The sequence below is a fragment of the Leuciscus leuciscus genome (genome assembly GCF_965113295.1).
Source record: "Leuciscus leuciscus genome assembly, chromosome: 11".
In the NCBI taxonomy this organism is placed as follows: Eukaryota; Metazoa; Chordata; class Actinopteri; order Cypriniformes; family Leuciscidae; genus Leuciscus; species Leuciscus leuciscus.
In genome coordinates, this window is record NC_138735.1 from 2940714 (window position 1) to 2956856 (window position 16143).

The 16143-nt window shown below is 41.6% G+C and overlaps 1 protein-coding gene across 1 annotated transcript in view; it reads right to left on the reverse strand.

Moving 5' to 3' along the window:
• The window catches only part of pard3aa (par-3 family cell polarity regulator alpha, a), a 460595-nt gene that overhangs the window by 230183 nt on the left and 214269 nt on the right, over positions 1 to 16143 (reverse strand). Inside the window, exons 6-8 of the mRNA XM_082183270.1 lie at positions 15462 to 15559; positions 13742 to 13825; positions 7492 to 7617 (exon numbers count right to left, since the gene is read on the reverse strand). Coding sequence (XP_082039396.1) covers positions 7492 to 7617; positions 13742 to 13825; positions 15462 to 15559 — 308 coding nt within the window. The remainder of the gene's footprint in view (positions 1 to 7491; positions 7618 to 13741; positions 13826 to 15461; positions 15560 to 16143) is intronic.

The following is a 16143-nucleotide window of genomic DNA, read 5'->3' on the forward strand; positions in this document are numbered from 1 at the left end:
AGATATATTAAATTGCAATGAGGTTATTATAGTTCTCCGGAATAAAAAATATTTTAAAAAAATCACTCAAAAAAGCAACATAAGAGACATGAAATTAGTGCATCTGCTATATGACTTATACAGTACCGTTCAAAAGTTTGGGATTGGTAAGATTTTTTTTAATGCTCACCAAGGATGCATTGATTTTATTAGAAATACAGTAAAACTGTAAAATTGTGAAATATTATTACAATTTAAAATAGCAGTTTTCTATGTGAATATATAGTAAAGTGTAATTTATTCCTGTGATCAAAGCTGAATTTTCAGCATCATTACTCCAGTCTTCAGTGTCACATGATCCTTCACAAATCATTCTAATATGATGATTTGATGCTCAAGAAACATTTATGATTATTATCCATGTTATTATCATCAAATAATTATCAAAACAGTTGTGATGCTTCATATTGTGATGAATAAAAAGTTATACAACAAGAATATTTTGCAAATATGTAAAAGTCTTTACAGTCACTTTCGATCGTCTTTGCCGTATGAAAAAAAAAAAAAAAAAAAAAAAAAAAAAAACTCGGACCCCAGACAGTTGAACAGTTCTGAATCTTGGCATAGAAAATCTGATATTTTACAAGCAAAAATGGTAAGCTATGGATAATTGTCAGCAAATAATATTTAAAATGTCAGCCTTTTCTTCATATAAAGCAATTACATGACTCTAGAAGACTTGAAATACAGTGCACAAGTCATACAGACCACTTTTGCATTTTTGGTCAGATTTTGGAAATTTGAAGCTCCAGTGCCCATTTACTTTCCATTATACGTATATAGAAGCACAGCTTGTGTTCAACTGGAAGAAAGAACGTCGAATGGGATTAAAAAAATTTTTTTTCTGGTGTAGGCTACTTACACCAAACATATATAAGACGAGCACATCGACATCACAGGTTAATTTCACTGTTTTGCATATAGATTGTTTGACACGGGAAACTCAAACTCAACGAGAAGCACAAGAAATAGCAGAGGAATACGAGCTCAACAGCCGTGTGTGTTTCTGTTTACTCCTTTAACATAAGAACCATCGCAGCAAGTTATTTCCATCTCAATAAACTCTTCATTAGACCAATCTCTGCATCTAGAGAGCAAGTAGCGTCTCACTTTAGGGACGCCCATCTATTTTTATGCAAATGTGTCCCGACCCGCCTCCAAAGCGAGCAGTGTGTGTGTGTGTGTGTGTGTGTGTGTGTGTGTGTGTGTGTGTGTGTGTGTGTGTGTGTGTGTGTGTGTGAGCAGACGAGCAGAGCTGTGACACGCGGCTAATCACCAAACTCACTCTGTCTGATTGAATAATAAATGACTCCATCAACGCATCATTACATTGAGTTAGATCAACCGCTGATAAATATTTACCCATGCAAACAATCCAATAAGATTAGAATATCGTTATGAATTATAACTCCACATGGAGCACAATCAAGAGAGAGAGAGACAAAGCCAGATAAAGAGAATATTGTTCAGTGCTCATGTGTGTGTGATTCCAGCATCTGGCTGCTCATGTGTGAGAGGAACCGGCGACAGCGAAGATTAAAACGTTAGTCTCTTGCGGATCGACTTTACAAGTGCATGTACGCGGAAGCATAAACCGCGAGTTTGTTTACGGATGACTACCGTATCGAACCGACGAGTCGAACGCCCTGGGGAATGGCAATGTACGAAGAACAAAAGGCTGCAATATCTTAACGTGTATTACACTCACATTATCGACCTGATGTGTATGTAACGCAGAAGGTCGTGTTTAATCCTTGAGAACTGAGTGACCCCGCTGGGTTTCAACGATATATACGGTCCTGACTGGATCTCATGCAAAAATATAGCCAAGCAATTAAAACATTATAATGCTTTGGGACACTGGGGAAATTAACTGGTGGTGTTGAGTTTGTGTAAGCGGACTGAATGATTAGAAATTAGTTTTAGATTAGATTATGAATTATCCCGCAGCTGTGCCCTTTCAGTGCCCTGTCAAACCCTGTCCAGTGCCCTCCTCTTTCAGTGCCCTGTCGAACCCTGTCCAGTGTTCTCCTCTTTCAGTGCCCTGTCGAACCCTGTCCAGTGTTCTCCTCTTTCAGTGCCCTTGTCGAACCCTGTCCAGTGCTCTCCTCTTTCAGTGCCCTGTCAAACCCTGTCCAGTGCTCTCCTCTTTCAGTGCCCTGTCAAACCCTGTCCAGTGCTCTCCTCTTTCAGTGCCCTGTGTCGAACCCTGTCCAGTGTTCTCCTCTTTCAGTGCCCTTGTCGAACCCTGTCCAGTGCTCTCCTCTTTCAGTGCCCTGTCAAACCCTGTCCAGTGCTCTCCTCTTTCAGTGCCCTGTCGAACCCTGTCCAGTGCTCTCCTCTTTCAGTGCCCTGTGTCGAACCCTGTCCAGTGTTCTCCTCTTTCAGTGCCCTTGTCGAACCCTGTCCAGTGCTCTCCTCTTTCAGTGCCCTGTCAAACCCTGTCCAGTGCTCTCCTCTTTCAGTGCCCTGTCAAACCCTGTCCAGTGCTCTCCTCTTTCAGTGCCCTGTGTCGAACCCTGTCCAGTGTTCTCCTCTTTCAGTGCCCTTGTCGAACCCTGTCCAGTGCTCTCCTCTTTCAGTGCCCTGTCAAACCCTGTCCAGTGCTCTCCTCTTTCAGTGCCCTGTCGAACCCTGTCCAGTGCTCTCCTCTTTCAGTGCCCTGTGTCGAACCCTGTCCAGTGTTCTCCTCTTTCAGTGCCCTGTCGAACCCTGTCCAGTGTTCTCCTCTTTCAGTGCCCTGTCGAACCCTGTCCAGTGTTCTCCTCTTTCAGTGCCCTGTCGAACCCTGTCCAGTGTTCTCCTCTTTCAGTGCCCTGTCGAACCCTGTCCAGTGCTCTCCTCTTTCAGTGCCCTGTCAAACCCTGTCCAGTGCTCTCCTCTTTCAGTGCCCTGTGTCGAACCCTGTCCGGTGTTCTCCTCTTTCAGTGCCCTGTGTCGAACCCTGTCCAGTGCTCTCCTCTTTCAGTGCCCTGTGTCGAACCCTGTCCAGTGCTCTCCTCTTTCAGTGCCCTGTCGAACCCTGTCCAGTGTTCTCCTCTTTCAGTGCCCTGTCGAACCCTGTCCAGTGTTCTCCTCTTTCAGTGCCCTGTCGAACCCTGTCCAGTGCTCTCCTCTTTCAGTGCCCTGTGTCGAACCCTGTCCAGTGTTCTCCTCTTTCAGTGCCCTGTGTCGAACCCTGTCCAGTGCTCTCCTCTTTCAGTGCCCTGTGTCGAACCCTGTCCAGTGCTCTCCTCTTTCAGTGCCCTGTCGAACCCTGTCCAGTGCTCTCCTCTTTCAGTGCCCTGTCGAACCCTGTCCAGTGCTCTCCTCTTTCAGTGCCCTGTCGAACCCTGTCCAGTGCTCTCCTCTTTCAGTGCCCTGTCGAACCCTGTCCAGTGCTCTCCTCTTTCAGTGCCCTGTGTCGAACCCTGTCCAGTGCTCTCCTCTTTCAGTGCCCTGTGTCAAACCCTGTCCAGTGCTCTCCTCTTTCAGTGCCCTGTCGAACCCTGTCCAGTGTTCTCCTCTTTCAGTGCCCTGTCGAACCCTGTCCAGTGTTCTCCTCTTTCAGTGCCCTGTCGAACCCTGTCCAGTGCTCTCCTCTTTCAGTGCCCTGTCGAACCCTGTCCAGTGTTCTCCTCTTTCAGTGCCCTGTCGAACCCTGTCCAGTGTTCTCCTCTTTCAGTGCCCTGTGTCGAACCCTGTCCAGTGCTCTCCTCTTTCAGTGCCCTGTCAAACCCTGTCCAGTGTTCTCCTCTTTCAGTGCCCTGTGTCGAACCCTGTCCAGTGCTCTCCTCTTTCAGTGCCCTGTCAAACCCTGTCCAGTGTTCTCCTCTTTCAGTGCCCTGTCAAACCCTGTCCAGTGCTCTCCTCTTTCAGTGCCCTGTGTCGAACCCTGTCCAGTGCTCCCCTCTTTCAGTGCCCTGTCGAACCCTGTCCAGTGCTCTCCTCTTTCAGTGCCCTGTCAAACCCTGTCCAGTGCTCTCCTCTTTCAGTGCCCTGTGTCGAACCCTGTCCAGTGCTCTCCTCTTTCAGTGCCCTGTCGAACCCTGTCCAGTGCTCTCCTCTTTCAGTGCCCTGTCAAACCCTGTCCAGTGCTCTCCTCTTTCAGTGCCCTGTCAAACCCTGTCCAGTGCTCTCCTCTTTCAGTGCCCTGTCAAACCCTGTCCAGTGCTCTCCTCTTTCAGTGCCCTGTGTCGAACCCTGTCCAGTGTTCTCCTCTTTCAGTGCCCTGTGTCGAACCCTGTCCAGTGCTCTCCTCTTTCAGTGCCCTGTGTCGAACCCTGTCCAGTGCTCTCCTCTTTCAGTGCCCTGTCGAACCCTGTCCAGTGCCCTCCTCTTTCAGTGCCCTGTCGAACCCTGTCCAGTGCTCTCCTCTTTCAGTGCCCTGTCGAACCCTGTCCAGTGCTCTCCTCTTTCAGTGCCCTGTCGAACCCTGTCCAGTGCTCTCCTCTTTCAGTGCCCTGTCGAACCCTGTCCAGTGTTCTCCTCTTTCAGTGCCCTGTCGAACCCTGTCCAGTGTTCTCCTCTTTCAGTGCCCTGTCGAACCCTGTCCAGTGTTCTCCTCTTTCAGTGCCCTGTGTCGAACCCTGTCCAGTGCTCTCCTCTTTCAGTGCCCTGTCGAACCCTGTCCAGAGCTCTCCTCTTTCAGTGCCCTGTCAAACCCTGTCCAGTGTTCTCCTCTTTCAGTGCCCTGTGTCGAACCCTGTCCAGTGTTCTCCTCTTTCAGTGCCCTGTGTCGAACCCTGTCCAGTGCTCTCCTCTTTCAGTGCCCTGTGTCGAACCCTGTCCAGTGCTCTCCTCTTTCAGTGCCCTGTCGAACCCTGTCCAGTGCTCTCCTCTTTCAGTGCCCTGTGTCGAACCCTGTCCAGTGCTCTCCTCTTTCAGTGCCCTGTCGAACCCTGTCCAGTGCCCTCCTCTTTCAGTGCCCTGTCAAACCCTGTCCAGTGTTCTCCTCTTTCAGTGCCCTGTCGAACCCTGTCCAGTGCTCTCCTCTTTCAGTGCCCTGTCGAACCCTGTCCAGTGCTCTCCTCTTTCAGTGCCCTGTCGAACCCTGTCCAGTGCTCTCCTCTTTCAGTGCCCTGTCGAACCCTGTCCAGTGTTCTCCTCTTTCAGTCCCCTGTGTCGAACCCTGTCCAGTGTTCTCCTCTTTCAGTGCCCTGTCGAACCCTGTCCAGTGCTCTCCTCTTTCAGTGCCCAGTCGAACCCTGTCCAGTGTTCTCCTCTTTCAGTGCCCTGTCAAACCCTGTCCAGTGCTCTCCTCTTTCAGTGCCCTGTCAAACCCTGTCCAGTGCTCTCCTCTTTCAGTGCCCTGTCAAACCCTGTCCAGTGTTCTCCTCTTTCAGTGCCCTGTGTCGAACCCTGTCCAGTGTTCTCCTCTTTCAGTGCCCTGTCGAACCCTGTCCAGTGCTCTCCTCTTTCAGTGCCCTGTCAAACCCTGTCCAGTGTTCTCCTCTTTCAGTGCCCTGTCGAACCCTGTCCAGTGCTCTCCTCTTTCAGTGCCCTGTCGAACCCTGTCCAGTGCTCTCCTCTTTCAGTGCCCTGTCGAACCCTGTCCAGTGCTCTCCTCTTTCAGTGCCCTGTCGAACCCTGTCCAGTGCTCTCCTCTTTCAGTGCCCTGTCGAACCCTGTCCAGTGTTCTCCTCTTTCAGTGCCCTGTCGAACCCTGTCCAGTGCTCTCCTCTTTCAGTGCCCTGTCAAACCCTGTCCAGTGCTCTCCTCTTCCAGTGCCCTGTCAAACCCTGTCCAGTGCTCTCCTCTTTCAGTGCCCTGTCGAACCCTGTCCAGTGCTCTCCTCTTTCAGTGCCCTGTCGAACCCTGTCCAATGTTCTCCTCTTTCAGTGCCCTGTCAAACCCTGTCCAGTGCTCTCCTCTTTCAGTGCCCTGTCGAACCCTGTCCAGTGTTCTCCTCTTTCAGTGCCCTGTGTCGAACCCTGTCCAGTGCTCTCCTCTTTCAGTGCCCTGTCGAACCCTGTCCAGTGCTCTCCTCTTTCAGTGCCCTGTGTCGAACCCTGTCCAGTGATCTCCTCTTTCAGTGGGTGTTCTCCTGTTGAGTTTGCTCTCTTCATGCACACGTGATCATCTGGACCAGGCCGAGACACCAAGAGCGGGCCAAAAGAAGCTCGTCATGAGAGATGTGGAAGGAAGACCTCTTTTCTACAAGCAATATTCATATCTGTTCATCATAATCTGCCATACAGCAAACTGTACGCCACTGAGATGATGGAAAGCAATAATTCAACTGCATTTAATAAAACTTAATTTTATGGTGTGTTTGGTACATGAAGTTATAGGTTCAACTATAACCTACTTCAAAACCCTAATCCTATTGTAAGTGCATGTTGTTAATTAATATTACTCAGTACTAGCAGTAAATATATACTGTAATTATACTGTTACACAGACACCTTAAAATAAAGTGCATTTTTAAAATTTTCTGCTGTGAGTAGTGCTTTTTTTGCGCACTTTTTCTTGCACTTTACTTTCTAGTTGGTTGCTAGGGTGTAGCAAGGTGGTTGTTAGGGTGTTGAAAAGAGTCCAGTCAAGTCTCTAGGGTGTTGCTAGGGTGTTTGTTTGCTGTCCCAAGTAAAACAGAAAAAGAAAGTGTGCATGCAAGCTGTTGTGAATTCGGCTAAAATTGTGTGTAAAATATGGTGCACAATTATTAGTGAAGTGATTAAGCCCACTATTAAATTCAGAAGTAAAAACGTTCTCCCCGGTACAAAAACAAATCAAAACTGTTGCATATGATCACCAACAGTTCTTCTTTCAGTGCAAAAGTAGCTAATTGATATTGTCAATGGGTCCTAGATAGATAGATAAATAAATAAAACAACACAAAAAAAAATATATATATATTTAAATTAAATGAAAATATATATTTAAAAAAAAAAGTTTTAATTAGTTTTTAGTTTTTTCAAAAATTAGTTTTGATTTACTGTTTGAATGTTTTTATTTTATTTTATTTTATTTTATTTTCCAATGCCGAATGTGTGTAGTCGTGTGTATACATTCAATATATCATATATTCAATAATTTGAGAAAGTTTTTGCAGGTTAATTTCAATAAACAGAAATTTTGGACTGAGGAGGGATTTTTGAGTTACTTTTAAGTAACAGTATCAGTCAGTATCATACAGTTTAACAGTATTATAGTGCATCAGACATCAGGGAAATCAAGGAAATTTTATAATAAGCCTTTCAATGACCTCTATTGTTCCAACTGATCCCACTGACAACTTCTGCAAGCTTTGAACAGAGATGTTTGTCTTTGTTTAGTTAGCGCGAGAGGAGATGAAAGAACATTGTGAAGGTCGACGGCCAGACTGAGGAGACTTTCAAAGCTCAGAGGAAGACTGAAAGCTCATGAAAGTGTGAAAAGGACAGAGAGGTTGAAAGGATAAAGCAGAGCAGCAGCTGTGAGAGAATCGAGAGGTAAAGACGTTCTCTCCGTCTCCTCCAGAGAGAGGCTTACTGTTCAAATCGGATGTTGCGCAGGTCTCCGTTATTAATCCTGACGATACAGTCGTTCTCCTGGAACAGAGATTCCCGCTCCGCCTTTCCGCCTCTCTCCAACCTCTTCACTAACAAACCCAGAGTCCTGGAACAGTCACAGCACACATCACAGATCAGACACAGCACACATTACTGTCAGAGAACTCAGTGCAATTACAATCATTCAGTCAGTTGTACTTGCTGTTTTAAAGATATTTCGAGAAATCAGGAGACCCCTGTAGCTCAGAGTGCTACAAATATTTACTACGTTAACCACAGCTTCAGCAAAACTACCAGTTACTTCAGTCATTGTTACTTGTGTAGACAGTCCTGTTCCCCATGTACATGTATTTATTACAGTAATTACAATAGCTAGGTACTAACCCTGAACCTAAGCTTAACCCAGATTATATTACACAGTACATTCTGAGGTAAGTATAATGCAAGTATATGTAAGTGCATATACTGTTCCTTCTTTACATTATAACAAATTAACAGTGTCTTTGTGTTGTTATTATTAGTTACACTTTACTATAAGGTGTCTTTGTTACAGTGTCATTATACATTTAAGTAGAGTAATATTAAGTATCTACATGTACTTACTATAGGGTTGAGATTAGGTTTGGTTGAGGGTTAGTTGCATGTAATTATGCATCATTTATAGTATTACTAACGTGTAACAAGGACACTAAAATAAAGTGTTACCCTTATTATTATTATTAGGATTATTAAATTACACAATATTTAAATAAATGATTATTAATTAGTAAATATTATTATTAAAATATCTGTTACTACAGCACAGTATCACAATAAAGTATTATTAATAATAATAATTTCATACTGTATTGAAAATAAATATTTTTTGGGTGCAAACTATGATCTATAATCATAGGTCATATGGTAAATGCATGCAAGTCACAAAACCACAATTCTATATTAAAAACAAAACAAAAACTGTGTGTCCACTGCATCCTTTCATGACAAGATTAGGATAAAGGTTCATATTCAAAAAGGATAAAAAAAATGTTTTTGATGGAGCTGTCACATTTATCAAAGAAAAAAAGTAAAACAAAAAAAAAAAACAGTAAAAAAGAATACACATCCCATTGATCTTGAACTTTTGAAAAGTTTACTGTTCCTAGCGGCTCTTTCAACTCAATACATCAAAAAAAGACTTTTTGAACAAAAGCCCACTTTGGCCATATGGATTTTTTTGGCCCGGTTCTCAGACCTGAGGTGGTTTCAGATTCCCTAATCTACAAACCCTGAGATATAATCATGTGAAACGCACCGTCACATCGGATGAGTAAAAAAAAAAAAAAAAAAGTGCAGAGAAGATTTTGAAATAAACAGAGTTTACGAACTCTCTCCTCTTTCCCGAGGCCTGAGTCTGTTGCATCAGCAATCTTCAACACCAAACTTTTACTAAAACTAAAACAATACATTAATACGTTTAGGAAGCATGAATGTGTGTGTGCCGATCGCAGAGGACAGGGAATAGATCCTATGGATGCACAGACAGCAGAACCTGAGCTGAATGAGTGATGTGGGAGAAGGAAACATTACGCCGTAAAAACTTTCATTGCATGAGCTGGAGAAACAGATGGATGGATGGATGGATGGATGGATGGATGGATGGATGGATGGATGGATGGATGGATGGATGGATGGATGGATGGATGGATGGATGGATGGATGGATGGATGGATGGATGGATGGATGGATGGATGGATGGATGGATGGATGGATGGATGGATGGATGGATGGATGGATGGATCAAACCCTCCTTTAAAGGAACAAACTGTGTACTAGAAAGATGTGATTAGTCTCAGTGGAGATCTTGGCTGTGCGGAGTCTATGGTGTGGTCTTGTGAAGTAATTACACAGCTTGCACTTCGTCTTCATAATCTGGATGTAAACCAGCTGTGGAGAAGCCGAGGATCAGCTCAACTCCCACTGGACTGATGTTCAGTCTGTAGAGGCTCATTATTCATCAGCTTAAAGAAGGAGAGGTGCGTCACGCTAAACTTCAAGCATGGAAAATTACCTCAAAACACGCAACAAACATGGCCGACAGGATATGCTGTAAATGAAAAACATTAATGCATTCATTATCCTATAACTAGAAATGCATGTATCTGTAAGTGTACATTAGTTTAACTGTGCATTAGCATTGCCCTTAATTTATAGATTACATCTGCCATCCAGCGCTCACTTAAAGTTAAACTTTTAAAATGTTAATAATATAATAATACTAATGTATTTTTTTGCAAATCTTAAAATGCATATGTATTTTATACTTTATATTGTTGTGATGCAAAAATTCACTTGCATTTTAAATATATATTGACTTTTGTTTAAGTGTAGCATTTGTTTTATTTTTTTAGACAAAAGAGTGTTTTAATTTCAGCCATTTATGGGTTTACAGCCGTAACATTAAAACAAATCTCCAAATGAATATCAGTTCTTCATACTTCATACAATATAATGTTGCAATGCTTAAACTCACTTGTAGCACTTAAAAGGAAAACAATTTTTTTGGTTTTTTTTTTTTTTTTTGACAAAATGGTGATTTTAACGGTCATTTATCAGTTATCAGTCATAATATTGGCCAGAAATGTTATATTGACTCATTCCCAATTAAAACATATTACTATACAGTATATCTATGCTATCTGTGATATTTTGGTGATTTTTTTTTTTTTTTGTTTGTTTTTTTTGTACAGAGCAAAAGGTGAATATTCTATCCTTGCTTTTCTTCTCTTTGGCATTTGCATATGTATAAATGGAAGCCAATGGAGCACTTAGTGTGTCCATACCTTAAAGGTCCCATGACATGAAATTTTCACTTTCTGAGGTTTTTTAACATTAATATGAGTTCCCCTAGCCTGTATATGGTCCCCAAGTTTCTAGAAATTTTAATCGGTGTAAATCGAGCTTTTGCTATCTTTCTCTGCCTTTGAGAAATTGGAAGCTCAACCGGGCTGATCTTGAATCTCCTCCTTATGACGTTATAAGGAGAAATGTTACCTCCCCTTTCTCTGCTTTGCCCGCCCAGAGAATATTTTCCGCCCATGAGAAAATGAGCTAGGAAGTAGGAACGCGCACGCGCGATTTTAGTTTGTCCACGAGAGATATCATGGCTTTTGAGCGAGCGAAGCATAATAATTGCTCAATAATTGGATGTACAAATGAACACCGAAGGGTCAATACAGAGCTGGGCTTGCTGAACGTCTGAAACTAAAGTCTGGATCAGTACCAACTCTCTTTGGCTCAGCTACACACCTCGGACAAGTAAGTCAACTAATGATATATAAGTGTGTTGCTTTACTGTTTATGGTTACCTAGCTTGTTCACACGTAGAATGTGGCTGTAACATTAGCTATGCAGTTACTTGCGCTAATGTAAAGGTAGACAGCATCAAGTATGTGTGTGAATACACACACTGTAACGCGAGTGTTGTACACTTGTTATTTGGATAACCGTTTTCCTGTTGGTTAAGTTATATGGCGCGCGCTATATCCGCATTTCAAGATCGCAGAGCTTGATGTAATTGTAATAAGATAAATTACAGACGTTACAGATCTCTCATGAAAAGGCAACAGTAGGTTAGCGTTAGCTACATGATAATAACTGTAAACCATCCGAATAAAGTACCGTATCCAGACCTATGATCCAGACATAATATTTTAAACTAACCATTCGGAAACGTCCTGCTGGAGCCGCTGAGTTGCAACTTCTTCATCTGTTGCTTTTCCATCTGGATCAGATTCTGGATCAAACTGAAATGCTTGAACGACTGCGTGTCTTCGTGCCATTGCAATTTATCCAACGTAAACATGCATGGTACCGTTGCGCAAGATGGTCAAGGCCACACCCACCCTCCACCTTGCGCCGCCTTTCTCCTCCTCATTAGCATTTAAAGCTACAGACACTGAAACGGCCCGTCTGAAGGAAGCTCATTCTGGGACTGGCTTGTAGTGGCTATAATTCTGCACCGAGGCTGCATTTTTGGAAAGAGATTTCAGTTACAGTACTAGGGACCACTAAGGCCTATATTAAAGCCTACAAAAAGTAGCATGTCATGGGACCTTTAAGGCTGTGTCCAATTTGCATTCTATCCATCCTAAATAAAAGTCCTAAAAGTATGCAAGAGTATTATATCTCAATACTGACAGACTATTTACTCAGAAGTATGCATTTTCCCATTAAAGTAAGGACCTTTCGTATGTAATATAATCTCCTTTAGTGTCCTGTTTGGAGCACTTGACAATGTTGTATCAAAGAAATGTACAGAATTTGGAGCATATATGCCCTACATCTAAAAGATAGTTTTAGTTCTATTGAGTGAAACCAGACTTGTACAGTCCACTGCCACTTTTAAATGGCTTTAGCATAAGCAGAGACGCCTGTCTGCTGAGTGATGACCCAGAAGACTAAGCGAGAGGGAGACCACCTGTTCTTTCCACTGCCTTTAATTGAATAACAATGCAATCAGGATCCATTTATGGCGAGCAATTAGACCCTGACTTGTTTGCCGTGAACACTGGTCATGTGATGAGATCTCGTTACTGGAGTCATGTTTCCGCAAGACTCCGCGTGTGTGTCGTACGCCTCGTGCTGTTGGCACAGAGAAGACACTGGTCATTGTAGAAGTTCACACTCTGTCACCTCAGTGTCCTCGATCAAGATGCTAATGAGTGAACATTCAACACCTCGCACCAATCACACGGCGAGAGGCTGATGAAGTCATTACAGACGTGTCGCTGTGGAAGTGTGCCATTGTGATTGGGTGAGTATAATTGACAGTTCTGATTAGTTATTAACTAAAATATCACGTCTGTGACCATTTACAACACGGAGATTTATACAAGGACATGACGGCAAGGACGGATTGCTACTGAATGTGAGCAAAAAAGAAAAAAGAAAAAAGATGCTTATGTATTAAAAGATGCATACTAATAAGTGCGAATTTAACAAAAAAGAGTGGCATTGTCACTGTAATATAAGAATGTTTCAATTCTTAAGGTGCAGTCACAATAGATTTCAAGCTTTATTTCACAGCCTACTATAAAATGAATAAAATAATTTTTTTATTAAATGAAAAATGAAAAAAATAAAATAATAACATAAAATAAAGTAATAAAATGAAATCATATTTTTTTTTATTAAATTAAAAATTTAATAAAATAAAATAATAAAATAAAATAAAGTAATACAATGAAATCATATAATTTTTTTTAAATTAAATTAAATTAAATATGAAATTAAATTAAATTAAATAAAAAATGTAATATGTCCATTGCAGGTATTATTATGTCAAGCATATCAATAATTAAACTAAGTTCTGAATATTAGTTCTTGGGCAATTATTATTATTTAAATTTTTTTATGATGATAATTGTGGTAATTGTTATCATTATTATTATTATTATTATTATTATTATTAAATCTATCCCTTTACCATGAATCCAATACTGAAACTCATCATATTATTATTTTATTTTTTTGGCTTGACATTCATTTTATATACCAGCATCAAATTAGGTCTGAAAAGGTTGTGCGTTTTTATAGCTGATAAAAAGCTCTCAGAAAATCCCCTTATAGTCGTCATCTACAGCGTTTGAACACTTTTTTCATTAATTTGCACCTTCCTTTTTTCATTTGGTGATTCTTACAACAGCTGACCTTGGATGTTGTGAACGACCCATAATATGGATGAGCTTTTAGTCAGATTGGGTGAAGCAGATTAGATGAATTGAGTTGGCCGGATTGAGGTTTTCCTATAGCAATAAAGTTACCTAATTTATTCAGCGCCATGCCCCGTGTCCCCTTTGTCCTTGTTTAGCAGTGTCCCATTCCACGTAGCTTTGCTTTCATTATTCAACTGGAGAACATTCACTAGGTATAGAAAGTCCCACAGACCCACTCGAGAGAGTGCCATACTGTCAATACGTCCTTGAGGAATGAAGAAAAACTATCTTGAATGGATGTTACTGTACATGCTGGGGAATAATCGTCAACGTCCGCATAGACACCTTGAGGGAAACTTGTCAAGGTATGAAAGAAAGATGAAGGATGCAGAGGACACAACTGGATTATTAAGAACAAAACTGCAAAGAAATGCTCATAAAGGGTGTAAAAGATTAAAAAAATATGGTGTATGGAACGAGTTGGCAAGAATAAAACAAATTCATGGTAGACAATGTACTTTTGTAGAGCTTTACCTTCTATCTCTGGCACTGAAAGGCACCACGTGGATTCCTAGGGGCCCGCCGCCATTGGACACCTCAACCGGCTTTAACATTTCACTGGGGACAATGAAAAATGAGGGGAATGTGAGGAGAAACAAAACAGAAGAAAAGTAGTAAACAAAGAAAAGGCAATACATAAAAAGTTTGGAAGATGACAGAGCGGCTATGAGTCGCTTTGAGCCGCTGCGCTGGAAGCTAACGCTAGTTTAGATCCAGCCCAGTATGAGTCCATCTATAACGCCAGGGGCCATTAAGACACACGGGTCGATGGAGGAACCAAACAGACACTTCAATTAAGTGATTAGGATCAGATTGAGGCCTGCAGTGGGCTAGGTCTGGGATTTTAAAAGTCATGGAGAACACTACACCTGTGAGAGGAAAAACATATGGCAAGAATACATGGGATAAGGAGAGGACAACAACACTGACAAGGTGCTGCACTCTTTTCCAGACAGTTTAAGTGTCACGGTTTGGGTTTTGTTTCTTGTTCTTGTCATTGTCATGTTTCTGTGTCTTGTCATGTGATTCCCTGTTTGTCATGTGATCCAGCCATGTGTCTTGTCATTGGTTAATCGTCTGATCATTGTTCACAGGTGTTCCTTGTCCTGTAATTAGTCTGTGTATTTAAGCCCTCATCTTTGCCCTGTGTGTTGGTCGAGTATTGATTGTTTCCAGTTTCATGTCTCGTCATGCCTTTGTTTTATGTTTGATCACGTTTTGTTAATAAATTGCATTGGGTTCTCACTTCAACTTGCCTCCGGTGGACTAAATTAAGGCTAATTCACCCAAAAAAATATCTTTTGGAACACAAGTCAGGGTTATTATAATGAACTAAAACTAAAAGCTATTTGAACTTTGAAATAAAGTTTTACTGAATTGAACTTTTCCATGCTTCTTGTGCTTGAACAGACATATTCAAACACAATTAAGTCAAAATGTCCATATTGGCGAGTTTCCTTGTAAACATAGTCAGTTATGTCTTGAATAAATATAAACAGTTGAGAAGTAAAATGCATGTGTATCAGTATATCGGATCCATGCATTCACTCTTAAAGTGACAGTAGCCTAATATTCCTGCAGCTATATGTTTTTAATGTTAATCAAACAACAAAAGAAAAGGAACAATCTCTCACTGCACTTGACTGGATAACTTCTGTAGTTTTAGGAGCAGGAATAAGAAACATAAGTGGAAAAATATTGATTGTTTCTGAGCAAGTTTACCCTAAACACACCCTCCATCTGCCACTGGTCAGTAAAAAAGATAGCTCCGCCCCCAAACTCATGCCATTGGTTGAGCTGTTGCTATGCTGAGCAGGTTGAATTCTCAAAAGTCGTTTCACTTTTACACTTTTTAATCAACCTATAAATATGTTAATTTGTTGTCTAATATTAAGCTGTTACAGTATATGAAATATGTAGAATTCTTTCAATTTTAAGATGACTTTGAATGTACTATATGCATTGTGTGGACTTATTGTTGCTTGACAGCCAATAGTAAATAGATTTCCATTGCATAGAAAAGCGCAGTCTGGACATTTTGTGTTCATTAGTATTTTATTTTATTTTTTTATCTTTTTGGGTGAGCTATTTCTTAAAAGACATTTAAGACTTTTTTTTTTTTTTTTGATACACAAAGGAGGTTCTAAGAAAGACACACAGCGGATCAATTTCACGAATTCCTGTGACGACTTACTCAAGTGAAGCCGATTCCACACAGGAATCTGCCCGTCCCACCGGTCCTATCCTTCCGTTCTTCCCGTTGTCTGTTCTCTCCTCGTCTTCCTCTTCTTCCTGTGGGGCAAAAGAGAAAAAAACACTGTGTCAATGGTTCCACCTTACATCTCACATAAACCTCCCAGTCTCGGTCTCCCTCTCTTGCTCTAATCTAATAGAGTGACCATAATGGCTGCTGTTTTAAATCAGGTTGACTGAGAGAACGGCCCTGGTGCAGTCGTGACATCAGAGCGTGCCTTTGAAAAGATGCCTGTAATCGATTATTCATATTCCATCAATCAGTCTGGGCTCGGCCACTCAGGTCTGCTGCTAATCGGATAAGGGAAGAGTTGAGTGGATGCTCATTTGTTTCTTTCACTATCCTTATCTAATTTACATCTCTCTGTCTTTCTATTTCTCAACCTCTTGACACATCTGATATGTGCAGATGTCATTTACAATTCTGCAAAAAATGTAGAACAATAAGGTCTTGTCAAATAATGGAGGCAGGATTGAAGTCAGGATATCCCATCAAATATATTGACAGGATGACCACAAAAAGCATTTCAGCTGCCATTATTGAAATGTTTAGTCATGCCTAATAGGAAACAAAGGCCGTCTCCGCACTGACATGCATTTCATATCCGAATATTCTTTAGCTG